Source organism: Bombyx mandarina, chromosome 04, assembly GCF_030267445.1.
Source record: "Bombyx mandarina strain Sakado chromosome 04, ASM3026744v2".
Taxonomy (NCBI): domain Eukaryota; kingdom Metazoa; phylum Arthropoda; class Insecta; order Lepidoptera; family Bombycidae; genus Bombyx; species Bombyx mandarina.
In genome coordinates this window covers 12215717-12243625 of record NC_143211.1, presented here as the reverse complement: position 1 = coordinate 12243625, position 27909 = coordinate 12215717, and the positions used below count along the sequence as shown (strand labels likewise).

At 39.9% G+C, this 27909-nt stretch overlaps 2 protein-coding genes across 3 annotated transcripts in view; one reads left to right on the top strand and one right to left on the bottom strand.

Moving 5' to 3' along the window:
- Positions 1–24808, top strand: part of LOC114251803 (annulin) — a 29138-nt gene extending 4330 nt beyond the window's left edge. Inside the window, exons 1-12 of one of the 2 annotated variants that reach the window (XM_028186194.2) lie at positions 5174–5408; positions 12264–12488; positions 14280–14558; positions 15071–15222; positions 17038–17278; positions 18017–18177; positions 18744–18929; positions 19314–19424; positions 21641–21820; positions 22657–22857; positions 23570–23812; positions 24479–24808. In XM_028186194.2, coding sequence (XP_028041995.2) covers positions 5333–5408; positions 12264–12488; positions 14280–14558; positions 15071–15222; positions 17038–17278; positions 18017–18177; positions 18744–18929; positions 19314–19424; positions 21641–21820; positions 22657–22857; positions 23570–23812; positions 24479–24667 — 2244 coding nt within the window. In that variant the 5' untranslated portion in view covers positions 5174–5332 and the 3' untranslated portion in view covers positions 24668–24808. Of the gene's footprint in view, positions 1–5173; positions 5409–12263; positions 12489–14279; positions 14559–15070; positions 15223–17037; positions 17279–18016; positions 18178–18743; positions 18930–19313; positions 19425–21640; positions 21821–22656; positions 22858–23569; positions 23813–24478 lie in introns of those variants that run through there. The other variant, XM_028186193.2, reaches the window with a different exon arrangement.
- Positions 24809–25034: 226 nt separating this feature from the next.
- Positions 25035–26532, bottom strand: tilB (touch insensitive larva B). The gene has a single exon (XM_028186205.2). It carries the CDS (start codon positions 26510–26512, stop codon positions 25223–25225), a length of 1290 nt encoding a protein of 429 aa, XP_028042006.2. The 5' UTR covers positions 26513–26532; the 3' UTR covers positions 25035–25222.
- Positions 26533–27909: the final 1377 nt, after the last annotated feature.

Sequence of the window (27909 nt, the reverse complement as noted above, 5' to 3'; positions counted from 1 at the left end):
CGGCAAAGAAACGATGTGTTATTTTTTAAAAATTAAAATTATAATTTTATTTAATTCAAAGTAATGAAGCTAGAAGAGAGAAATACAAAACGAAAGGCCGTCGCTTTGTTTTTAATTTTGATTTAGTGCACGCGAATGAGTCACAGCTGAAACTGAGACGTACAGGAAGTTCAGTGACAACTTTTAATTAAAATATTACGTTTCATTACGTAGGTATAAATGAACGTATTTATAGTAGTTCATTGAGGAATTATCGAATTCTCTGCATTCGTTCGTTCATTAGCGAGCATTAACTATATTATTTGAATCACTTTGGCGAGTAATAAGTTCATGTAAACAAGGGAAAATGATGAATACTACATACGTATTACTTAACGAGCATTGAACTCGCTGGTTTTTTTTTAATTAAAAGCTTTTATTACTTATTAATCTAATTATTATTTTCGTATTCCATTAAATTTTTGTAGTTTTTGTGACAATAAGACAATGGTTTCTTTCAATTCTCAAACTCCAAATAGAGAGGTGTTCCACTTATTAATATTTCGTCCTTGAATCATTTTATATTAAGAAGTTGGAAATATTTTCGAGATTTTAATCAATCCAACATTTACTGTCTTTACTTTAGAGTGTAATTAAATCAGACAGGGGGGTTTTGTAGTTCGGTATGATCTCTTTCAAAGCATTTCAGTTGTGAAAATCAAACATCGCGATGAATTTAACTTGCGTAATGACACTACAGAACGGTTGTCACTGTAGGCCCGGGCAGAATTCTGTTGCAGAGGGGTCTTGCGTTCTGAGTATTGCTATTACAATGAAGACTTCTCTCGTTCGAGATGTGGTGTTGGCGAAGAATGTTTCGCATACCGTGGACTGCCAAAAGACCAAACAAATATGTCCTCGAGCAACTTCGTATAGAAACGAGACCGTCGACGATTTGCTACCAGAAGGTTCTTGGTTACTTTGGTCACATTGCTCGGCGGCCACCAGACAACTTTGAAAGATTGACTGTGGTGGGCAAGGTAGAAGGGAAAAGAACCGCCGGCCGGCCACCAAACCGTTGGTCAGATCAGATACCTGCGCTCTCTGGACTCTCTGTTGCGAACGCCTTGAGAGAAGTCGAAAACTGAAGCAAATGGAAGCTGATGGTACAAAGAGCCACAAAGGGCTTTCAGGGACACGACCTTCAGCAATGAAGTATTAGACTAAGAAGAAGACTTCGCTCTCATGTCTGTGGGTTTTGCGCTATCTACCACCAGCAACCGGTGAGCAGACGGGCCGTGTCGATAATATTCGCGTTTGCCTGTCCACAACCAAATTCGGATTATTTATTTTGGTTTCAATGTCACCAGTGTGCTTAGTGCGAGTTTTTTAACGTTCTCGATAGCGTAAAAGTTAACTCATATTTGTATGGAATGTGATCGTTTGCGTACGTTTGCCACTAGGGGCGTTGTTCCAACTGCATACCAAATGGTTGGTTAACTTTTACGCTATCGAGAACGTTAAGAAACTCGCACTAAGCACACTGAACATATTTGTTAAATGTCAAATAAGTACCATCGACAGACGGGCTCCAAAAAACCACAGATCCAAAACGATAAATAAGCTAACTTTTTAAATTATTTTCCCTCGGGTAAGTAGGTCACGAGACAATAGATTCACTTGAATTAAAACAGCTACATTCATCCGTCGAAATAGACGTCAAAAATAAATTTACGTTTATCATCTGTTCGGTTTATTGTCAGAAGCATTCTACTTTGATGTTCAAGCATTATATTCATAGGACAATGTGAACATTCGTAATAATAAATAATGATGAAAAATTCATGATATATGATTATTAAATGTTCTAGAAGTTTCTACTAGTTGAACCGCGCAATCACGTTCTTCTTTAAGCTTGTAATTCTTAAATGCAATAACATTTGTCAATTACTGAGATCAATAGTAAGACTCTTCGATAATTATCGTCGTCGGTCCTCTGTACAGAAGGCGCGTGAAAGAATCTCAAACAAACGAACTAACTTCGTTTCTATTATTGTTTTAAGTTGAGAAAATAATTTGACAGTATTCCAAGAAATTCTCTAATCGGGTGCCGTAAATATGCTTTGTTTAACATGCCTTTGATTATAACATGTAAATGTTTTGGTTGAATCATCGAGCTTTCCATATGTTGTACTCAAATACATTTGCGAATACATTTGAGTGAGTTGCGCTTAAAGGTATTCGAGCTGATTGCTCATTTTATGCACACAAAGTGTAGAAAAGACACCACGCAATACCCACGCGGTGACTGCTTGCGGTGTGTGTGGGAAAAACCTATTAAACGCATAATATTCCACGGCAATGATCTATCCCAGTATAGTAATAGACACCCACTCTCGTAATTAGTTCTATAAATGTAAGAAAATGTTTCTGTTCAATGAAATTAATTGTGTTCAAGTATTACATATGGTCACTGGCTAAAATTGGCGACGAGATCATAGCGGTACAGAGTTGTTTCATTAGAAAATCTATGACTAATATTGGCGTTACAATCGTTATCTATACTAATATTATAAAGAGGAAAGATTTGTTTGTTTGTTTCGAATAGGCTCCGAAACTACTGGACCGATTTGAAAAATTATTTTTCCATTAGAAGCCGACATTGTCCCTGATGAACATAGGCTACTTTTTAAAAAAAAAAAAAAATTTATTTTTTTGGTTTCATGTGTGTTTTAGTGTTTCCGAAGCGAAGCGAGGGCGGGTCGCTAGTACTATTATAATGTAGTGTATTCGAGCTAATTGAAGACGATACGCGCGTTTATTTTCGCCCAAAGAAACGCATTCCCATGTTTCCTCTGATTAATAAAACTACAGCAAATATGTGTTTACCTTATTGTCTGTATTTACCGCTGCCCTACGGTTTTTTTTAAATATATTAATGTGATATATAATATTTTCAATTACGCATTTTATTTTGGAGTATCGAAGGCTGGTCGCTTTTTTTATGTTTTATTTTAGACTTCATTGACTCCGACTTTATTTACGTCTCGAGGTTACGGCTTTACGACGAGGTTACGTCGTAAAAGTTTAAATTTCTAAAGTTGCTCTTTTGCCACTATTTATGTACATATGTATTTAATTGATTTTCTAATAAATAACAAAATTCAATTGACTTTGGCAAACATATAGAATACCATTTATTTGTATTTTTCACTTTCTCCTGTTGACGATTCAAGATACATTAATCGAATTATCTATCGAAGACGAAAGAACATCCATGTACAAAAATTAGATACATTAGGTAAGGTAGCTTAAGAAATGCAAGGCAATAAATAGCTTAGTTATCATCATAAGAAAGAGAACTATTGACACCAATTAACCCGTATACAGACAGATTGTTCGCTACTAACTTTATTATTTACGAGGTCAGATTGGTTGCAGTGTTTGAATATATTTTTGAATAATCTATAATATAGACCCGTGCGGATAAAGCAAATTGAAATGTCAGTTTTTGTTTTTATTAGAAAAATATTCGTAAAAAATTATGCGGTTCACGATAACTATTTTATATATTACGATAACTATTGCATTTAACAAGATATTCATTTTATAAGTTACAAAATTAATTTTATAACTTGTACTAATAGTTTTATTACTGAAATGATCTGATTTATATGTAAACGGTATATATTTTGTTTATTGTATGTATATATTTTCTATAATAATGTGTTATCTAAAGTACACCGCAACATACCTGCTATATTTTTTATATTTTCCAGAATTTCTATAAATTAAACGGTTGTCTGGAAGAGATCGCTTTTAGCGATAAGACCGCCTATTGTACAAATGTATCTGCTTTTTTTGATTGTTTTTGAATGTAAATTGTGTTTTGGTGTGCAATAAAGTGTATTCTCTCTCTCTCTCTCTCTCTCTCTCTCTCTCTCTCTCTTTAATTTTAAAGTAAACAGACGGAAAAAACGCGCATATTTAATATTTTACTTTTCCTTTCAATGGAATCCAATGCCGAAAGTAAAAGTATACAATGATTTAAAATCCAGATGCGCTGTGCGTCGTCTGGTTCAATGATAAACCAGTATTCCGTGTAGGCAGCCGCAATTTGCAAAACCTGTTGCGTTGTTTACGCTATCAAACATACATACTTCACGAATGCGTTGGAATCTATTTACAGACAATGCATACAAGCTTATAACCGATAACGGGAGAAATTGCGAAAGTAAGAAGCTCGTTCGTTTTATCTCAAAATTATAGTACTCGTTGGACATGCTAGCGTCTGTGGTCTATTGGGTAAGACGCAGAATTTGTTTGTATCGACTGATGCGACTATGACTGAAATTAGCTAGTATCCATTTTTCTTAGTAAAAACGATTTCCACGTCGCATAGCATCATGTAAACAAATAAATTCCATAGACACAGCCCGCTGAGTTTCTCGCGGGATCTTCTCAGCGGGTCACGATTCCGATCCGGTGGTAGATTCTCCGAAACACTGCTCTTGTTTGGGGTAGTGTTAGCACATGCTCTCAGGTTGAGCCCCGAGAGCTCATTTATTAGTCATAGCGTAGCTGGAATAGCCCATTAGGCTACTAGCGAATAGTTAGGGGAAAAAACAAAAAAAAACATGGGGTGCTTGTACCGATAGATAATCTTACCATGACCCTACCTATTTCTGTTACGAAGAAATAGTATAATCGGGTTTGAAAAAAGGACAGCCGCTCCACAATCGAGTCGAAATTTCGATCTAATAGCTTTTGGTGGGCCGCATTCGGTTTGTGATACCTACGGGCTTCAATGGCCACTTAACACGAAGCCGCGTGAATTAGTCTGTTGATCTAGAGCAATGCTTCTGTTCTGGTGTTATTTAACGTAAGAAAAACATACATATAATTAATAAAATTTTACAACGATTTGGATGTAGTAAGCTTGTTAGCATTACCAAGCTTAGTCACTAGTGCCCTATGAATATGATGAAGTGACATTCCTGTATGTTTCTCATAATGTCATCTTATAAAAATTATTGAATGACATACTTTGGATACAGTTAAATGAATGAGTAATGGGCTCTAACCTTGGTACCGTCAATGTACGGATCTTATTTCTCGCTAAAGATTCAAAGATTTTTCGGTTCTTATTGACTGTATGACATCAGCACTCAAGTTGTTCACGGAGTGTTGGAGTCCCACGGCACCAGCGCAGTCCATGACGGCATGTTAGGAGAACTGCACGTATACACAAGCAATTAGCACGACACGAACAATATTCTGGTATGGTTCTGTGCGCGAAATAGTGATTTTGTTATTCGATATATTTAAATGCGGATTTAATTGAGATTGAACCATGGAAGCACTTAAGAACTGGTGGAGATATTACTTTGGGGGACGCCGTAAATATATTATGGTGCCCTTTAAGCCAGGTAAACAAATGACTTTATGTAAAAACTTTTTAGAACATACTTTTTTTGTCAATTTAAAACATTATAAGAATTATAGAGCTGCCCTTTGATTGTTTGGGAATGCAGAAAAAAAATATTTTTTTCAAATTAAGAAACAAATGAAATCTCAAGAACTTTACATCATACTTATTTATAATATTACAAATGCGACAATGAGATTGTTTGTTTGTGTGTTAAGTTTTCACATCTTAATGAATGGTTGAAACGGATGAAATGGTTGTTAGGGGTAGAGAGAAGGAGACAGGTCATCTACATTTCATCAAGAATAAAAGTAAAATTCTTGAGGAATTGTTTTTTTTTTCTATCTAAATTTACTCGAGTGACACCTTGAAGACATTTCCGAATTCAGAAATAACCGAATGTCAATTAACTTTTAATTTTTGGTAAGTTTTGAAGGATTCATAAATTTGAAATCAATATTGACGGAAGGTGGCTATTGAAATGGTTCGGCATCGGGCCAAAACCTATTAGCGGTTCGATTGGAGAGACGAATAGCTGATGACCGAGGCTGACGAATGTGTAAAAAATAATAATTATCAATATTACTTTCCTTAATTGCCCTTAAAAGCAGATGAGCATGGACCCACCTAACAGTGAGTGGTTACAGTCGCTCGTGTACGTCAGCAAAGCCCACTGAGTATCTCGCCGGATCTTCTCAGTGGGTCGCGTTTCCGATCCGGTGATAGATTCTGCGAAGCACTGCTCTTGCTAGGGCCAGTGTTAGCAACACTTCCGGTTTGAGCCCCGACAGCTCATCTACACGCTAGGGTCACGCTGATATGGCCACTGATGGCTATCAGCATAGGTAGGAAAAAAAAAGACGTCATCAATGCCAGTGGTAGAGCCAAGCCGCTGCCTACTGTATAACCATACATAAGTATATATGTTTAAGTGTACATCTATTATTACATAACATTGTCCGTACAAATTTAGCGAACATTTCAGTCAATACAAGCATTTGTGATGAAATTATTTAGACGAACGTTTTCAGACTTTTGTCACAGCTGCACACGGTGTTTTTTTTTTTTTTTTATGATTGATGGATTACTGGTGGCCCGTAGGCCTTTCCAGTTTCACCAGGACAGGTGGGCGAGCAAAGGCTCAGCCAAGAGGGGTGGGATTTGCTAACAACTGCCCGAGCGCCTCCGAAGGAGACCTAACAACTCAAGAGCAATTGTTTCGCGAATGAATCTACTACCGGATCGGAATCGCGACCCGCTGAGAAGATCCGGCGAGAAACTCAGCGAGCTGATTCATGGGTTAGGTTGCACGGCGAACTCTTTGTCGAGTTCGACGAGTACGGTTACCGAGGTCCCTAAGCTTGCTCCTAGAGCTGAAGGCGTCTAGTGCAAAGGTTATTGGATCTGAGGGATCCGTAAGGACGTGTCTAGGGCGTCGACGGTGACTGGCTCCTGCATGATCAGGATTCGGGGAGTAGTCAGCGGCGGCTACGATAAGGCGATTATCATGACGCATAGCCTTATCGAAGTACCGTTCCGACGCTGACTTCATGTATTTCTGGATAGATTCGAGGCCCAGGTCGTCGTGTAGGTCAACGTTCCTCACGAACCACGGAGCTCCGACGGCTAACCTGCAAAAGCGGGATTGTAGAGATTGAAGGGTGTGTATGTGTGTGCGGGCCGCGTGAGCGAACACCACACTCGCGTAAGTCATGACGGGCCTTATGCAAGTTTTGTAAAGTGTCACCTTGTTCCGAAGGGACATTTTACTCCGCTTACAGATCATGGGGTAGAGTCTACCGAGAATAAACGCGGCACGGTCACGGACTGATTTTATATGCGGGCGGAATGTCATCGATGCATCCAGGGTAACGCCCAGGTACTTGACCTTCCTGGCCCAGGGTATGGATTGACTAAAGAGAGTAATCGGGGGTGTGAGATTCCTCCTCCTAATACGGGAGGAAATCCGTGTGGAGCTTCCCCTCTGAAATAGCACCGCAGTACTTTTCGCTGGGTTGATGTCTATGCGCCATTTTCGGAACCACTGTCCTAGGGCTAGGGCTGCGCTCTGAAGCTTCTTCGCGATTAGGGACTTGTTTCTACTGGAATAGTAAACAGTCGTGTCGTCGGCGAATAAAGCTAAATGGGTCGGCGGCGACCGGGGAATATCGTTAACGAATAAGCTAAATAGGAGGGGTGAGAGGACAGAGCCTTGCGGGACTCCAGCTGTGAGAGGTCGTGGGGAGGAGCGGGTTCCCTCGACTCGATATCGAAAAGAGCGGTTCGACAAGAAGTCCCGTATGATGAGCACGAGACTATCCGGCACGCCCATGTTGAATAGTTTGAAAATCAAACCGTTGTGCCAGACTTTGTCGAACGCTTTTGCGACGTCGAAGAAGAGAGCTCCCGTGTATAACGGTTTTGGTCGATTAAGCCCCACAAGAATGTGCTCCGTGAGGCGGTGCACCTGTTGAACGCATGAGTGATTTGTACGGAATCCGAATTGTTCATCGATGAGAATGCCCTTGGATGAGACGAAGTCTCTGAGGCGTTTGTAGAGCAGACGCTCATACAGTTTGCCTAGAGACATGAGGAGGCTAATCGGGCGGTAGCTCGTCGGATGATTTTTTGGTTTACCGGGTTTATGTATGCCGATAACGTCCGCTTCTTTCCACACCGCGGGAAAGATACAGTTCGCCATAGCGGCATTGAAAATAGATGCCAACATCACGATGAGTTGGACGGGTAGAAGTTTAATAACGCGGTTGGATATACCGTCGGAACCGGGAGCCTTGCGAGGACGTAGGTCTTTGATCAAGTCTTTAACTTCCATCGGGGTGACGGGTGGTAACGCGTCCGAGGGTGGCAAGGAGACTCTGCGTTCTACTTCACTGTCTACAAATTCTACATGAACAGGGTCCACGGATTGAGTGCTGGGCGTGCACTGGGTTTGCAATGTATCGGCCAGCAGCTCTGCTTTTTCATCATCATCGAACGCCGCGAGTCGGCCTGAGGGGCCTACGAGGGGGGCATAGTTACTACCGTATCCGATTTGAGAGTACGAGCTAAGCGGTAGTAAGACCTTTGAGAGGGCGCGAGTCTTTCTAAGAAATCAGACCATCTGGCATCTCGGACTTCGGCGATGCGAGACTTTACGTCGCGTTGTAGGGCACGCATTCGAATACGATTTTCCGCGGTAGGATACCTGTCGTAGGCGCGTATCGAGGCGTTCTTAGCTCTAAAAAGTTCCCTAATATCGTCGGACAATTTGAAGCGGCGAAGGAAGTCCTCCGCTACAACTTGTTTCGATGACCTATCTAATGTCGAGGTGATGTGTGACGTTAAGATGTCTATGGCTTCAGCGGTATCCTGAGGAGACGAGGTAGAGTCTGGGTTAAGCGGGAGCGATGGTGGATCAGATTCAGCCAGGCTGATGCCCAGCGTGTGCCAATCCACCACAGTCCTCGTGACGGGAACGGAATCGGGAGCGCGACCGAGCTTCATAACGACGGGACGGTGGTCTGAATCTAACTCTGAAACTACTTCGATCGAGTGTAAGCGCAGAGTTACGTTTTTTAATAACGCTATGTCGAGTATATCCGGGCGATGCGCGATATTTAGCGGGTAGTGAGTCGGGGTTAGCGGAGCGACGATATCGAAGGCGAGATCATCGACTAACGCGTCAAGCCGCCTGCCATTCGGGGTTGTAGTGTGTGAGTTCCACCTGATGTGTTTACAATTTAGGTCGCCCGCCAGAATGACAGAGCTCCCCATGCCGAGCAGCGCCTCGATATCACTGCTTAGAACGATCTTATCCGGTGGAAGATAAACGGACGCGATAACGATCGGCGCGTGTCCCGTCAGTGAGATTCGGCACACTGATGCTTCGATATTAGCGAGCGCGGGAGGATCGAGCGGGACGCAATGCAGGGCTCTTCTATAGTAAATGACGGTACCACCACCACGAGCAGAGAGCCTGTCGTTCCTGACCATGTTATAGTTCGCGATTTTAGGGTCACGGCGCGCGGGCTTAAGTAGGGTCTCCTGCACTAAAAAGATATCAATTTGATGGTCACGCAAAAAGTCAGAAACCTGATCACGTTGATTTGCGAGACCGTAAGCGTTAAAAAAATCCTATCGTTACGGATAGGGGCTTTATTCTACTTATATACGCCATTGATTACCGGCGGAGTGAGGGGAGGACGTACGTATTTAATGACGCGTATACGTCGGCGTATTCTTGCACAACGGCGATAAAGTGTTGTGCAGTGGAGGCAGCGCGAATGGCGTCGCCCAAAGCGTTAACGCGCTCAAAGTTGATCGACTGAAAGAAGTCGATCGCTAAAGCGAGATTGTCGGACGCGGTCGGAGGGCAAGTCGCGGGAGAGGGACGAGTCGCGGGGGCGGGACGAATCGCGGAGGAGGGAGTTGTAGCCGTGTTCGTGTACGGCAGCGGTTTCGCCCAGGCCGAGACACTGGGCACCGGCGCCGAAACGAACGCTGGCTTAGCCTGCGACACAGAGGGTGCCGAGGCTTTGATGTCTGGGCCGGAAGCTCGGAGGCGGTTTTGGCGGGCGACGCGTCGATTTATTTTAGGGGCTCGGGGGCATCCGCGGTAATTTGCGGGGTGACCCTGTGTTCGACACAGGACGCAGCTAGGCGGTTCCGTCGCGGTTTTTTGATCGCGAGTGCATAGGGCCGTGGCGTGATCGCCTAAGCACTTGACGCATCGGGGGCGCGCGTGACAGTTACGGGAAGAATGCCCGTATAATTGGCAGTTATGGCACTGGCTAGGTGTGCCTTTCTTGTGTGGGGTTTCGACTGCGATTCCGGAAAGGCTACAGACCGTTCGGATGTTGAATATTTGCTTACCCTCGGGGGTAGGCTGGAGGGCGACGAGAACCATATTATATGGCTCCCTTCCGCGGCCTGTATGCATGCGGTGTACGGAGTTAACCGGTAGGCCTTGTTCGAGAAGGTCGGCCTTAACGAGCTCGGCATCCAACTCTTTAGGGATGCCACGTATAACGGCACGGAGTTCGCGCTCCTCCTGGAGCGTATACGTGTGGAAACTTATACGCTCCTTACGGAGGTAAGAAGAGAGGGCCCTATGGTCGTCGGGTGTTCGAACCTTAATTTGAATGCCGTTCGCGAGGTTACGGGCATTCGTGAAATTGATATTTTTGGCCTTAAGGGCCAGGGAAACTCGTTCCCAAGCTGCCTTCTCTTGAAGGATTACCGGGGGAGGGGTCTGGGTTTTATTTTGTGCCACCGGACGCGGCGACGGAGTGGCACGGGCTGGAGGCGCAACGGGAGTCTGAGGGCGGGGGCGCGACGCGTTCGCGGCTTTGCTAATTTTAGCGGCCGCGGGAGCTCGAGACTCCGCGGCACGCTTCTTACCCTTTTGCACCAGGGTGAATCCATCCGTCGATGAGGCGGGGGCGAGGTCGACCTCCATCTCCGAGTCAGAGTCGGAGGACGAGGAGGCGGGCGCAGGTGACCTACGAGTAGGTGTTTTGGAGGGTGCGACGGAGGCCGCGGATGATCGCGCTGCTGGAACGGTGACCACGGCGGACGACGCAGCAGTTTTACTCGCCAGTATAGGCGACGCGGGAACGGCAGGCACGACGGAGGCTGCGGTGCTCGATGCAGAAGCTTTGCACGCAGGTACAGGCGACGCAGGAGCAGCGAGCTCGGCGGAGTCCACGAGAGGGCTCGCGGTGTGATCGGCCTTGAAGGCCTGAAACTCGGAAGTGAGCTTTGGGTAGCGAAGCCGGAGAAATTCCGCAAATACAGCGTCCATGATGGCTACGTGCCCAGGTGGGGCTACCCTGGGTCTTAGAAAACACTCGCCTTGCGGCGAGGCCCCAAATTCTCGGACCTGAGCGGTTCTATTGAACACAGGTGGCGATGCGGCACGATTACTACAGTACAAAGAAAAAAAAACACAACAAAACGGAATTAACAAAAAGAAACAAAACAATTAAACACTTCCAGGAAGACAGTTTGTCGGCAGATGTACCACGAACACAGAAATAACAAAAGGAAACAAAACAATTAAAAACTTCCAGAAAAAAACACTTGGTCGGCAGATGTACCACGAACACAGGCCGCGCGAACAATGGCCGGGCTAACAAAAGCCGGGCGAACAAAGGCCGGGCAATCGAGTGGTCGATGAGCACGTCCGCACGTGACGGGTGCCTCTATCGGAATGTGCACACGGTGTCTGACGTACGACTTAAATGTATTCGAAGTTTTTATTTGTTTTGAATAAATAAATGAATGCACATACTGTTATGTATCGGCCAGGTATTTTTAAAGTTTTTTATCTAGTGTGGCATCGTATTTATCAAACGTGTTACTTATAAGTAAATGTGAAATAAGAAACGTAGGTTCAGAAATCGTTCTTATTTGTTGATAAATTGTTAATAAAATATGTATTTATCGTAATAAAGTATAGTAACATATGGATCTTTAATGTACGTTATAGTGTATTTATTTGTAACTCGCTCGCATTATATATGCATTTTTGTTACATATTATAATTTTTTTACTGGTGGTAGGATTTGTGAGTCTGCACGGGTAGGTACCACCACCCCGCCTATTTCTGCCGTGAAGCAGTAATGCGTTTCGGCTTGAAGGGCGGGGCAGCAGTTGTAACTATACTTGAGAACTTAGAACTTATATCTCAAGGTGGGTGGCGCATTTACGTTGTGGATGTCTATGGGTTCCAGTAACCACTTAAGACCAAGTGGGCTGTGAGCTCGTCCACCCATTTAAGCAATAAAAAAAATAAAAATAAAAATTAGAATTGGTATCTTGGTGCGATTAATTTTAAAACAAACGTTATTTACAGATGTGATCGACGGAACAAGACAAGGTGTCTTATCAGTGCAAAACATTGATTTCTGCACCGACATCAATGGAGAACATCACCACACCAGCAGATACAATTTGATGACCAGGGATGAAAAAAAATGTTTAGTTGTCCGCAGAGGACAGCCCTTCACGCTTGATCTGTTGCTCAATAGGGCATATGATCCAGATAAAGACGCTATTTCATTCATCTTCTATGTGTCTGGTAAGAAATCCACTGTCCCGCGGTTGTGTTTTAGGCAGTTTCTGAAAACGTGTGATTTTCTGTATAGAGATCATATCTTTAGGCAAGCCCGGTCACCGTCCTCGTCGAACCCGTCCCTTGCGACGGAGGACTCGACGAGTAAATTAACGCATAGACACAGCCCACTGAGTTTCTCACCGGATCTTCTCAGTGGGTCGCGTTTTCGATCCGGTGGTAGATTTTGCGAAGCACTGCTCTTGCTAGGGCCAGTGTTAGCAGCACTTTGGTTTGAGCCCCGTGAGCTCACCTACATGTCAAGGAGAAGCTGAAATAGGCTCTCAAGGCTATCAGCATAAGTAGGAAAAAAAGGCAAGACTGTGACCGGGGTTCTTGAGCACAACGTTAATATAAGTGGGAAAAAAAAATCAATTGTAATTACATACTCCAAGAGAACTAAAATATATGATTGAGCTCATCTGAAATAGGACAATATGTAGGGTAATTATTCGCTTGGCGGCCAGCTTGTGATATTCTATCGCACCGAGTATCTATTAGCTCTCGAAGGGCCCACCATATAGAGTAGCGCTCATATCCATCGTCCGACCAAAAAAGGTCATTAAAAGTATATAAATATAAACACTTCACCGCCTAAATATGTTACGGATTATTACACTAATTCCTCTTATCTAGAGCCTGAGACTAAAGGCCCCACACGATTATACTCTATATGGTTGATCTGTATTTACATTAGGTTACATACCCACTACATACCTTGAGTACGAGAGCCTTCATGCCTTGGTAGCATCTGTGTTTCTGCGGCGCAGCTTATTATGCCTTCTTTTCCAACGGTCGAGTTGTTAATCTATTTGATTAGAGAATTTATTATTTGCATAGACGAGTGAACGAGCCACGATTCATCTGATCTTGAGCAGTTACAAGAGGCCATAGATATCATTACGTGAATGCCGACTCCCACTTTGAAATATAAGGTCTGAGTCTCAATTGTAATATAACGGTTGTTCCATTCTTCAAACTGAAACGCATTACTGCTTCACGGCAGAAATAGGCAGGTTGGTGGTACCTGGGTGGTGGTGGTACCCGTGCGGACTCACAAAACATCCTACCACGAGTAAAAATCAGGCTATACCAAGCGAGCTCTGATCTGGTCTGCCCATATATATATTATATTTTAGACACAAGCTGCCAATTAGCTAGTCTAAGCATCTAAATGTTTGGCTCAAGGCAAAATAAAATATAGAAGTCGTTACAAGAAAAAACGGTGTTATGTAAACAATCGTCCTACGCAGTCATGACTAACTTGAACAATATTGAATAATAGTGAATGAATTAGTAAATCAGAAAACAGCAAATATATTTGATAACCGGTAGTCTTTTTTTCTTCTGTCAAAAAAACGTGCTGCTGTCCGTCTGGTATTCCTCCTCTTCCTTGCTCTCCTCATTACTGAGGGTCGTGACTCCCCCGCTGCATCAATCTCTCATGTGCTCTCCATCTACTGCGATCCTTTTTTTTTATTGCGTAGATGGGTGGACGAGTTCACAGCCCATCTGGTGTTAAGTGGTTACTGGAGCCCATAGGCATCTACGACGTAAATATGCCACCCACCTTGAGATATAAGTTCTAAGGTCTCAAGTATATAAACAGTTACAACGGTACCCTTCAAACCGAAACGCATTACTGCTTCACGGCAGAAATAGGCAGGGCGGTGGTACCTACCCACGCGGACTCACAAGAGGTCCTACCACCAGTTGGCCTCGTGAAGCATACGTTATACGAAATTCTCTGATTGGCAGATATCGAAAAGCGTGGCCCTTCAGATGGGACGTCCGCAGCCGTGCCTCTATTGGAAAGAGGCTCTGAAACAGTTGGATTGTGGAGTGCGGTCTATGAGAGTCAAGTGGACTCTCACCTCATGGTGTCGGTGACGGCGGCCGCTGACTGTATCGTTGCCGCTTGGAAAGTTGACATTGACACAAAGCTCATTGGGGGTAGCTCATTGAGTTACACTCACCCGTTGCCAATCTACGTATTGTTCAATCCTTGGTGTTTGAACGATTCTGTGTACATGCCAGGTATTACTCTCTCTTGATATCTCTTGATAATATTTCAATTCTCTGTTAAAACAGTTTATATTAAGTCTGCATCTGTTTTCGATAAAACTATTTATATCGTGAGTTCGACGTTCTATTGATTTCCGACGTACGAGTTAAAGTGGAACAATATTTTAAGTTTATATTAATAGGTACGCCTTGCCATTTTACTGGGTTTTCGTGTATTTAATAAGTAATTAAGTTAACTTCAAATACCATTAACACTTCAGGTAACATTGGTGCAGTTGGGTTGCATAATCATATTTTAGTTACATACACAAATATAGAAACCAGATAAGAGTGTTTCAGTGGTTATTTTAGAGGTTTTTGAAACCCATTATTGAGTTAATTATTAGGAAAGTCTAAAAGTGTTCGATATATTTCAGTTTCTTTCAGCGATTTTACATTTTAATTTAACAAACACGTTTAATAACACGAAGTTAAATTTGTAGAATTTAGTATTAGACCCTTGAAATATTCGTTAACATTTTCAGGTGAGAGTCATAGAGATGAATATGTATTGGAACAAGGAGGACTTATGTTCAGAGGAGTGTACAACATAATTAAGCCGACACCGTGGAACTACGCGCAATTTGAAAAAGATGTCTTAGACTGTGCTCTTTATCTAGTCAGGGAAGTTGGGAAGGTAATATGAAGCATACGCAATATTAATACAATACCTAGCCTACAATTAATACAATACATTGATGAGTAATAAACGTTCAGAATCGATAAATCTCGATAGTAGCGACATTAAGTCGAATTTTCCTTTAAGGAAACTATTTTGTGGATTGTCCTTTTTTTTGAATTAAGACTTTTAGATTAATGTTTATATTTTTTTTGAAAGAAAAGTTATTCTATAATTGCTAACAGATAATTTTAATCCAATAGTTATTCTAGATTCTAGATCTCTTAATCTCTAGTTTTAATCAATAGACACAACGTTCCATTACATACTGAAATCTTCAAAGGTTTTTACTTACTGTCATTTAAAAAAAAACTTGTACTATGTTTTACCGTTATTATTAATTTGCTAGCATTTTGAAATCAAATCGGAAATAAAAATATAAAGATAAATTTGCTAACTCAAGTCTCTCAATAAGTCTCTGGTAACTATATCTTAATTTGTTTGGTTTTGATTTAGATAAAAATGATTTGAATAAGTCTCGCTGTCTCGAGAACGACTTACGACCGCAATACTAAGCTAACGATCAATCGAATAATTATCGAGTCGATAGTCACCGACCTTACTCGCATATTTATCGCATTGAATAAGCGTACTAAACTAGACGCTTTTGCACTGTCAGAAGATTGTGTGAAATCTTTTAAATCTTTTACTCATTAGGTACTATTAAAAACCAAGTATTTACAATAACAAAAAGTAGTTCTGTGTTAAACGATAGTTGCATATGTTATTTATGTCTTCGCAGAATAATGCAAAAAAAAAGGTTATTACGGATAGGGTGTGTTATCCGCCTCCATAGGTAGCTTGCAGATAGCCTCGTATTCCTATATTTACTGCGGAACAGTTTTAGAACCGTATGCCATCGACTTAATGTTCAGTGGCGTAGGTGGCTATAGCATACAAATTCCGTGGCAAATTCATCGGATGGGATCTCACTAAGCGTTGTAACGTTGCAATTTAATTTTGATACAGCAATGAAGTAGTTACCCGTATTAGTTAACTGTAATTTTTTTTTTATCTTTGCTTATTCGTTGGTTGCTAAGAGGCTAGGACGGGTAGGAGAGCTCAAGGGCTCAACTTGAGAGAATTTGCTAACACTAGCCCTAGCAAGAGTAGTGCTTCGCAGAATCTACCACCGGATCGGAATCGCGACCCACTGAGAAGATCCGGCGAGAAGCTCAGTGGGCAGTGTCTATGGGTTAGGCTGTAATACTAATATGACTTGATTGACTGATATGATTTGACTGACTCGGTGGGGCAGTAGTTGGCGCCAATAGAAGGGAACGGGATGGAATGGAATGGTTTTTATTAAAAGTTGTTCGAAATGTTACGTTACTATGTTTCAAGAAGGGGTAGGTACAAGTGACGAGTGGCGGCGACCGCAGCACATCAGCCGAATCTTAAACTCATCTACCGCTTTTAGATAAAAAATAAATAAATTATCAGTAAAAATACTGTATAATAAAATAAAAATAATTAAACAGTCTTCTTTAGACAGTCTGTACTACTTGTTATTTACAACGTTATTATTGTTCATCTTAATTCTAGATTTTTTGAAATTACTTTTCTTATATCTACAATCTATTAATAAAACTTTCGTCTTATTTGCTGCCACCTGCATTCAACGTGACCTAGCGATTTTTAATAGGTCGTCGGTCCATCTGATAGGTGGCCGTCTCACACTGCGGTTGTCAGTACGTGGTCTCCAGTCAAGGATCCTTCTGTCCCATCGGCTACTGTTAGTATCGGATTTCTATAATATTTTGAACGTTACAGGTCACAGGAAGCGGTAGGAGTAGCGCCATCCGGACTGCCCGAGCTCTTTCGGCAGCCGTGAACGTGCAAGACGACAACGGGGTGCTATTCGGAAATTGGGGCAAAGAGCTGAGTGATTACGACGGAGGAACGCATCCCTTGAAGTGGGTTGGCTCTTTAGCGATCCTACAGAGGTTTTACGAGAAGAAGAAGCCCGTTAAATACGCCCAATGTTGGGTATACGCCGGAATTTTAACGACAAGTAAGTTTGAATTTATTGGATACTAGCGACGCGCCCTCGCCTCGCTTCGGAAACTGTAATTTATTATTGATTTCTCCACTATTTAATGGATGTTATTATGCTTAGAAACCTTCCTCTTCAATCACTCTATCTATTAAAAAAAACCGCATCAAAATCCGTTGCGTAGTTTTAAAGATTTAAGCATACATAGGGACAGAGAAAGCGACTTTGTTTTATACTATGTAGTGATTTAGCCTGACTGTTTTTTTTTTGTAAGACCCATACAAATACGTATGAAGGTCATTAAATTTGTTTGCACGACAATGAATACACAAAAAAGAGGATCGAACGAAAGTGAAATTTGGATGTATTAATATAATAACGAGGGGATCAAATTAGGAATGATTCACACAAAAATTTGCATATTACTAGCCTTCTTCTATGGTAAAATTACTTAAATGTACTTTCTGCTTATCCATATCTCATTTGATGGATACGTTGTAAGATACATCCATGTTCTTGTTTGACTTAGCGTCTAGTTTTACGACCTGTATCTTTGGCCTTGCGCTTAAATTACCATGTTCAAATAACTACAAAGCTGATTTATGAATTGATTTAAAAAAAATAGGTTATTGTTAAGTTTTTTGCAAGCGTTAAGTTATATTAAAAAGCTGATTTATTGATTGGTTTAAAAAAAAATTGCTTACTGTTAAGTTCTTTCCAAGCATTAAGTTATATTTGCATTTTCTGTGGTTGCAGTTTGTCGGGCACTCGGAATTCCCTGCAGGCCGGTAACTGGTTACGATGCAGCTCACGACAGTCAAGGAAGCCTCACGATTGACATAATCATGGACGAGGAAGGAAATACGATGGACGAATTCACTCGAGACTCCGTATGGAACTACCACGTTTGGAATGAAGTACGTTTTAAGTGCAATGATAAAGACAACATTAATTCTAAATTTATAAAGAAAAAAAAGCAGTTTTATGGGTTGTCGATGCAAAACAAATCTACGTAAATCAATATAATTTCAATTTCGAATTATTATAACCTAAATATAATTAATTTCATGTTTTGATCGAACTTAAAATTTTGTATTATCTTTGTGTTCGCGAGTCGTAGATACAATTAAAACTACTGTTATAGTTTAATCTCGGGTTTTTTGGTAGCAAAAGCGAGATTGCTTGGACAAGAATTCCACCGTAAAGTGGTAGTTTTAATAATTTTTTTAATGGGTTCAAATCACGCACGCTCATCCGGCCTCCGATTAGGATTCCCTGTCTTATGGGCACTAGAGACTGATATATACATATATATATATATATAGGTAGTAAACACACAAACAAAGAGCAAACAAACCTGTTCATCAGGGCCGCTAAATACTGCATCACCGAGTCAGTCAATTATAATTTATAATCTCTGACTAAAGCTTGAAGCTATGAAGAAGGTTGCGCTCGAATCTTATATACATTTCAATTAATTAAGGTATGGATGGAGCGGCCAGATCTGGGCCCCCAATACGGAGGCTGGCAAGCTCTGGATGCTACTCCACAAGAAACTTCAGAAGACAAATTCCGGTGCGGGCCGGCTTCGTTGAAAGCAATTTTAGACGGGGAATTACAGCGGCCATATGATGCTACATACGTATTCGCACAAGTAAACGCTGATAAAGTGAGTAGATTTGTTTTAAATTTTGACTGTTATGTTTGAATTAATAAGAAAAATAATTATTATTAATTTAGCTGGACGAATTGTTTTCGTTCATTCAGATTGGTTTGGTTTGGTTTTGTAATTAAATTGACATACATCTTGGGTTTGGGATTAATTGAGTATCAATATGGCAATAGGTAAGACATTTAATTCAAAGTTGGCGTAAAAGAATTTTCTTATTTATTATCTTATTCATTTGTTTAAAGTGCTAAAATCTACTTGCAGAGAGGTAATATTGCATAATATATATTATGCTTGTTCTATGGAAAAGAGAACTGAATTCTTTGCTAATGTCCATGTCTAGTTATCTAAATAAATATTTACACAATAATTATTTACCGACAGATTTTATGGAAATATTCTGGGGAAATTCAACCACTAAAGTTAATGGCACGTGACACCACCTCTATCGGGCAGAATATCTCAACTAAAGCGATTGGAAGAATGGAAAGAGAGGTAAACTACAAAACTCAATTAAAAAAATTCTATATTTAAATCTACTGAGCTGAATTTATGTGTTTAATTTTGATACATTTTTATATTATTTATATACTTTACGTGTTATTCACTGATTCTATAAAGTCTACATATCAGGTACATAATTAAAGATTATTTATTCATAGATTACTAATAGTTATAAAATAATGAAATTATTATACGTAGGTGTCTGTTAGTAAAACATTGTATGTATTAATGGCGCTAAATTGTAAACCATTGCGTATTCTAGGTTTATTGCACATTTACATTTTAAAATGAGTTAATTTTAGAAGTAAATTCGAAACAAAATAATAGCATATTTATATATAATGCCTGTCTGGGTTACGGATTTCATGCAGAGATGTCTATGGACTCCGAAAACGGTTTACCGCGAGGTGGACCTTGAGGTTCGTTCAACGCGGTGTCGTTATATTATAAAAATCATTACACTGGTTATACTGGGTGTAAGGAGACTGTTCCCGAAAACGAAATTTTTGTACCTACAAAGTTGTTAATTTTGGGGAGCGCGGTATCAGCGCCGCGCCGGTGTGCGTGTAAAAGAAACGCCGCGCCCGGGCGTTCGTTGATCCGAGCATCAGCTGTTTTTGATTTACTGTTCCATTGCTGGTTTTTTTTTTAAAATAAAGTAATATATTTTTATATACTGACATAATGGAGCGTAAATAATGCTAAACGTTTTAAAAATATGTTATTTTTTTAAATCAGGATCGATTTTTTTTCCGTCCCATCATCAAAGGTGTCATTAGTACTATAGTCTGTGTTTCGTTTTCGGAAGCGGTCTTCTAAAACCCAGTATATTAATATAGCCAACTATGAGTATATAATTAATAAAACTATAAATAATAAAAATAAATAATATAGTTAGTTAATAGAGGAATTTGATTCGAACCCTACACCCCAGCAGAGGGTAGTATAGGAAAGAATGAAGAAGAACTATAAAGAACTCTGTATATTATATTTGTTTTAAATGTAAAGAAAATACTTTAAATTTTTTGTGTAATTGAATGTCCGATGATTATGTTTATATTTTTGTTTTGTTCTAAATAATCTGATGACATTTAATCTTATACAATACGATGATGTGATGGCTAAATGGCAGGTTGAAACAAATCTAAACTTAGCTGCCAAGCATCATTTTCATCGTATATGATTTGTTGTTTGAGTCATCAGAGACGTATCTAACAAATAATTATTTCATTGAAGGTAATGAAAATGTCATGATGTCATAACGGAAAGGTCGACTGGAAATAATTTTTATATAGAGAGTTGTTTGTATGGCATTAATTAACAATGACATCAACATTATATACGATTTATTCACAATAAAAATGATTGTATTTGTTTGAATTAAAGTAAATTTTCTAACATGCAGATACAGTAACTAGGAATAAGTAGTAGGTCGTCTTGTGTGCTCGCTTGGGTAGGTACCACAACTCCGCCTAATTTTGCCACGAAGTAGTAATGCATTTAAAGGGTGGGGCAGCTTTCTTACTATAAAACTGAGATTTAGAACTCAGGTCTCAAGGTGGGTGGCGGTTGATGTTTATCGGATTCGGTAATCACTTAACATCAGGTGCGCCGTGCTTTCTACAACCCATCTAAAGAATAAAAAAATGCTTGTTTTTCTTCATAATTATTACGTAATTACTAGTGGGATGGTCAACTGAAAGAAACGCACGGGTACATCACTATTCTACTTATTAGTGTAGGACGTATCTGTTGTAATACAATAACAATAAGATTTCTATGACAAGTCACAAAATGGCTGGCGGAATTCACGTTATCCTGTCAGTAAGCTCGCGAGCTTATCTAGAGCAATTTAAAAACATTCAATTATAAATATATCTATCTTCTATCTATATACTTATATATGAAAATGAATTGCTTTTCGTTAGTCTCGCTAAAACTCGAGAACGGCTGGACCGATTTGGCTAATTTTGGTCTTGAATTATTTGTGGAAGTCCAGAGAAGTTTTAAAAGGTAAATAAATATGAAAATGCTCGGAATTAAATAAAAATAACAATTTTGTTTTTCCTTTGATGTGTCCCCCGTCGGACGGATTCCTTTTGTTTGTTTTAAGTTTGCTTTATACAAAAGTTTAGGTCTTTTATTTATCGATTGAGGCACTACGAAGTCTGCCGGGTCGGCTAGTTATAATTAAACTTGTGTTACAGGACATCACCGACACATACAAATACCCGGAACGAACGCGCGAAGAGAGAATGACAATGGAAAAAGCGTTGCGCAAATCAGAGAACATCTTCGCTCGGTACTATTTGAACGATGCCTTCAATGACGTCACCTTCGAGTTTGATCTCAGAGACGACATTAAGATCGGACAGGACTTCAGTGTGGTACGCTGTTTTTTTGTTTTTTAATCCACCCTGTGATTCAATAGACTTTGAACTACGTTACCCATAAACGAACCTGGACGTGCTAATCCGATTTCGCAAGCTCGAACACACAAATCTCGTCAACAAGCACCGAAACAAAATTATAGGATTATAAACAAAAGCCTGTTCACCGTTTTCTATTGATAATGTTATATAATTTACATGATCAATTTATATACGCTGAAAACACTGCGAGCGAATTAACCCATAGACACAGCCCACTGAGTTTCTCGCCGGATTTTCTCAGTGGGTCGCGTTTCCGATCCGGTAGTAGATTCTGCGAAGCACTGCTCTTGCTAGGGTCAGTGTTAGCAACACTCTGGTTTGAGCCCCGTGAGCTCACCTACACATGTTAGGGTCAAGCTGAAATAGCCTCTCAAGGCTATCAGCATAAGTAGGAATAAAAAAAAAAGTAAAAGAGTAATATTGATTAGCTATGCGAATATGCCGAAGCCAATGGAATCACGATTTTTTTCTACAGTAATACGTAACACATGTCCCCAAACGATTCCAACGATGAAATAATAACATAATGTAACAATATTTTGGAAAAAATTAGAATTTGCTTCGCGATTCCGATCTGGTGGTATATTCAGCGAAGCGCAGCTCTTATTAGGGCTTTCTGATTTCCATGCGCTTACCTACCCGCGCGTAGTTTTGATAGCTCCTTAGGGCATAGATTATCCACGATTAGGGAGGGGAAAAAAGTAATTCAGAAATAGAGCAGGTTTCCAATTAAGCGTAATGTACCTACTCCAAATTACTAGATCAAATCAGTACACTGATTCTCTTCTCAGGTCTTGCACATGAAAAATCGTTCGACAATTAACGAACACCAAGTCAAAGGCGTGTTGAGAGTGGACACAGTGACGTACGCCGGCGTCACCGGAGACGGTGTGAAGCGATATGAATTCGACATGAAACTCAAGCCAGAACAGAAAGAGAAAGTGCAGATGCTGGTCACCTTCGACGATTACTTTAAAAAGCTTATTGATCAGGTCAGTAGTAGTAGTAGTGGTGGTGAGTAGTAGTGGTTTGCTTCAGGGCAAATAGTCGATTGTTTTGTTATGTTATTGTTTTGTTAGTTTAAGTAATACCATAGTCAATGGCTTAGTACAGCGGCTCTTAATATTTTTACTCAGCGACGTACTGATTCATTAAAAATTCGCGACACCTTTAAGTGCAAAATTTTTGATAATTGAATTGAGTTGAAGATAGATAGGTGCATTTTTGAAATTATGCATTTAAAATATTGTGAATTAAAAGTTATATAGTTAACATCTAACAAAAGGTTGAACCCTGAGTTTTCACCTGGTCACTTAATAAATTCGTGAGTTTCCAACATGGAGTCTATTTCTGAATGAAATTCCCTCGCGCTATCAAAGAATATTTTAAGTTATATCGCTTACTGAATTAAGTGTGGATTAAGATCGTGCCTCATATACTCAATCAAAGTAATAATAATATTTTTTTAGGGTTATTATTTGTTTAAAAAAAACCGGACGTAAATTTCAAATGTTTCTAAAATAATCATAACAAACATTGAAATTGGGACAACGTCCGTTCCGTCAGCTAGATATTATGTATTTTACGATACGTAGATAGTCAAATTTTTCGCGTAGTAGTAATATACTTAATATTGTGTATTGATATTGTAATTCAAAACAATTTTATTTGTAACAAAATAAAATAAAAACACCGTGCTTGCAGGCATCCTTCAACATCGCATGCCTAGTCACGATCGTAGATCGAAAATTCGACTACTTCGCTCAGGACGATTTCCGGGTCCGGAATCCTGACATCAAAATAACGATTGACGGCAAACCGGTCTCCCGCCAAGAGTTTACCGTTCACATCAAAGTGGAGAATCCCTTGCCTATTCCGTTGAAGAACGGCAAGTTTTATATTCAAGGTCCAGGTTTGGATGAGCAGCTCAGAATTGCATTAGACGAGGTATGTAAAAAAAATTATGATATAGAATCTTAACACTTCTTCGCATTGCCCGTACACTTTGGATAATCAGGAGACAATATGTTCCTATTCCCATTTTTTTATTTGCCCTGTGGTAATATTACCGCTCAGTATACCAAATCACTGAGGATGTCGCCTGAGCAACCCAATGGGTCGCGATTCCGATCCGATGGTAGATTCAGCGAAGCTCTGCTCTTGCTAGGGCCGGTGCTAGCAAAATCTCCCAGACTGATTTCCGTGAGCTCGCTATACATTCACAGAATAACCCCTCCAAGTTCCTGGTAGTAGGTAACTAAATTAAAAAAAAGACGGCTTATCTATAGTCAATCTTGATCAGGACAGCAGACCTTGTGATGGGCAATATGGACATGAAAAATTTAGACATTTAAGTTAGAGAATAGAGTCAGAAATTTTATTAGTACATCCTGGCTGAGAGTGCATTTCAAATATTAAATAATCACTTGTTTAGTTTGGATAAAATAAGTTTGAAACATAAAACCTTAAGCGCCATCTTTGGTAACTCTTTTAAAACAAAATGAAAACGTTCACAAAAATAAATTTTTAACTACATTTTATTTCCAAATAGTTAGTACACTCGCCGCTAGATGTCACTATTTGAATCTAATAAAACCAAATGTTGCTTTTTAGAACGTGGCACCTGGTAGCTTTGCGACTGCTAACTTCAAGCTTACTCCTCCGTGGGCAGGCAGACATCAGATCTCGGCCAAGTTCACATCCAAAGAAATACGGGATATTGACGGATTTCTATCTTTTATTGTGTCAATGCCTGAAACCAACGGAGTGTCTTCTGAAACTGTAGAAACGAGGCAAATCTAATTTATCAGCTTTAAACATTTATTACCTAAATGAATAGTTTTAATTATGATAACAGCTCTTTATTTATTATTTTACATTTATTTAACATGTAAAACTTAATTATAGTTTGTTATTTTATTGAATACAAAATTACTTATACAATGGTAATGTGTTTTATTACTTAAACAATATAAGCTATTTTCGATGAACTTACATGGGTATGAAAGTCAACCATGGTAAAAACGCGAGAGATTTGGCATTGAAAATGATATTACATTTATAATGACTTGAAAAAAAATTAACAGTGAAAAAAATATTTTTTTTTTTTTTTTTTATTGCTTAGATGGGTGGACGAGCTCACAGCTCATCTGGTGTTAAGTGGTTACTAGAGCCCATAGACATCTACAACGTAAATGCGCCTTGAGATATAAGTTCTAAGGTCTCAAGTATAGTTACAGCGGCTGCCCCATCCTTCAAACCGAAATGCATGTAGCTGACAAAATACTTCAAAATAAATGTTTAAGCTAAATACATCTAACGTTTTATTTCGTACCTGAAAATTCTTGCATCAATAGCTTAAATGAGATGTGGTACTTCAGGATTGTCAACAAAATCGGCTGATGGCTTCTTTTCACTTGCATACAATCTTGGATCAATGGCAGCCGGTGTCGACTTCGGTCGGGTCATGTTTGTGAAATCTAAAACATCGTCAGCTGGTCCAATTTCAAGAAATTCTCTTTTAGTCTGTCCGGATCGGAGGTATTCAGTTACTTTCGATTTGGACTTCGCTTGGACTTTTTCGGCAGTTTCCTTTTTTTTCGCTCTACTTATAATGCAAGCGTTACTTTTTGGCATTGTTATCACCAAATGCCCGGTGATTTCAGATCGTTGAGCTGAAGAATTAGTGATGTCCACTTCTTGTGGGAGTTGAATTTGGAATATTTTGTTCTTTATAGTGACTCTCACGTAATTAGCTTGGACATCAACATCGAGTAAACTAGTATCTAAGTGTTTGTAAACTGCTAAATCCAAGACATAAGTTGGGCCAGAGTCGTCGAAAACAAAATTGATCTTTGCTTGGTTTATATTGAACGGTCTACCGTCTGGAGCGAATAGTTTGTAAGTTCGTTTTTCTTCTTGTTTTGTTTCCGTTTCGTAGCTCTTTAGTTTCAGCTTACGCATTTTTTCAATTTCGTAACGAACTTCTGGAGCATGTTCACATTTTTCGGCCCAGAATTTTTTGTTTCTTTCCTCCGGGTCCATGTCTTTATATTCATTTTCCCATTTGTCTTTGATAGTTTTTTCCAATCGAGATTTTTGTTTTCTACGCTGTTGACGATAATTTTCTTGTTCGAACACTATATCAGAGCGTATGAAGGGAAGGTTTTGTAAGGCCATGATCCTCTCGGATCTTTCAATATCTTTGCCGTCCAGGCTGGTCAACTGGGGTAGGGTTCCGATAACAAAGTTCTTGTAGTTATCGTAATCGGTGCAAGGGTTGCCAGTTAAATATAAACTTTCAAGACTGTAGTTACCGATAAGTGTTTCAACGCTCACAATATCACCAATAAAATTCAGTGTAAGGTCTAACTTACGCAGCGATTCGCATCGTTCTAAGTTTTCTATGATCTCGATGTTGTTCAAAGCTAAGTTAAGGTACACAAGATTCTTTAGTTTGTTCAAGTTTTCTATTTTTGCTATGAGATTGCTCTGCATTAGCAGTATTTTTAATTTAGGGCACCAATCTTGTAGAAATTCAATTTTCTCGATATTTTCTTGATGGAGTGCAATTTCTTCTAATGGTGCCAGCAGGCAGTCGTGATGCTCAGCTTTTTTTCGCACTAATTCAACAGTGATTCTCACCATTTTCCACAAGAGTTTAGTGATGATTTCTGTATATTCTCTCTGCTAAAAAAATGTTATAAACAGAGAATATCATCACTTTTAAACAAAATACAAATGAATTGTGTCAAAATGTCACACCATATTGAGTATCGATGTCACTGTTTCCCTGGAAACTGTTTATTGGTAACGAATTCGTAACATGCAAAGCAAAAAGAACTGAATACTTATGGAGCAGATGGCTTACTCGCATGTGTGTGAAGTGATCGAAAATTGCCTACTAATCCCGCGTGTCATGCGCGTTGGTAGGAAGAGAAAGCGGTTATACAAAAAAGTCGAAATTTCGACCTCAAGTTTAAATGTAGGGCGTTAATAGTAGCGTCACGTACTCGTCGTGACCAACGAGATTAATAAAAACAGAGAGTATGAAACGGCAAAGAATAACGCAGATTTTTTTTTTATATGAACACGGCAGGTGGGTAGCAGAGCGTTCATACTAAATGTACAAGATTTGATGTGGTTATCTTTCGATCTCGGCCGGTCGGTAATCCGTCATTTAACATACCAGCGGTGGCATCGAGAACGCTCAACTCGACCGTACTAAATTAATATTGCCCTGATGTAGAGGGTATTAAAATATTTTAAACGACGCCATTTATAATATGACGTTCGGATATAAAGTCGACAGAGCACAACATATATTATTCGACGAAACTGCCAAAAGACAATGAAGATGAAGGATTGCTATCATCAGGAACTTGTTTTGTTGTAAACGTCCGACGTAGCTTCACGGGACGAAAAAACAAAGTCGAGGAAAAAACTCGGGAGTGAAATAAAGCATGGCACAGGGAAAGACGGAGTTATTAGTGTGCGAGGCGCGGGTAGGGTGCGGCGCCCCGCGGTCTGTGTGTGTTTAGGGGACCGGCGCTGCGGGGCGCCACCGGGCTTGCGGCCGGCTCCCCGGGTCCTCACCCAACCACGTTCTCGCTTATTGGAAGCAGCTAATTCAACATTTTGTTGTTTAAACAAACTCTTAGTGGTCTAGTCGGTTATTAAATTTTAATACAAGCGATTTATTTGATAAATAATCGGGATACGTATTTCAAGTTCATTCCTTGATCGGTGATTCCCTTGTTTTGACGATAGATGTCGCTGTATTGGTTTAATTGTCAGACTGCCTGGTTATATTATTTGTACGTTTACCGAATTTTACGAGCAAAACAAATTAAAACTAAATGTATGGTAGTTATTAGAGCACAATAGAGTTTGAATCGTTTTTTGATTCAAAAAACTATCGATTATCGTCCGTTGACTTGTTATCAGTTAAACAATTAGGCAATTAATAATACCTACAACAATTATTCTAATGTCAGAAAACGTTCAAAAATCATTGTAATTTAACGCAGTAGATGTTTGCGTTA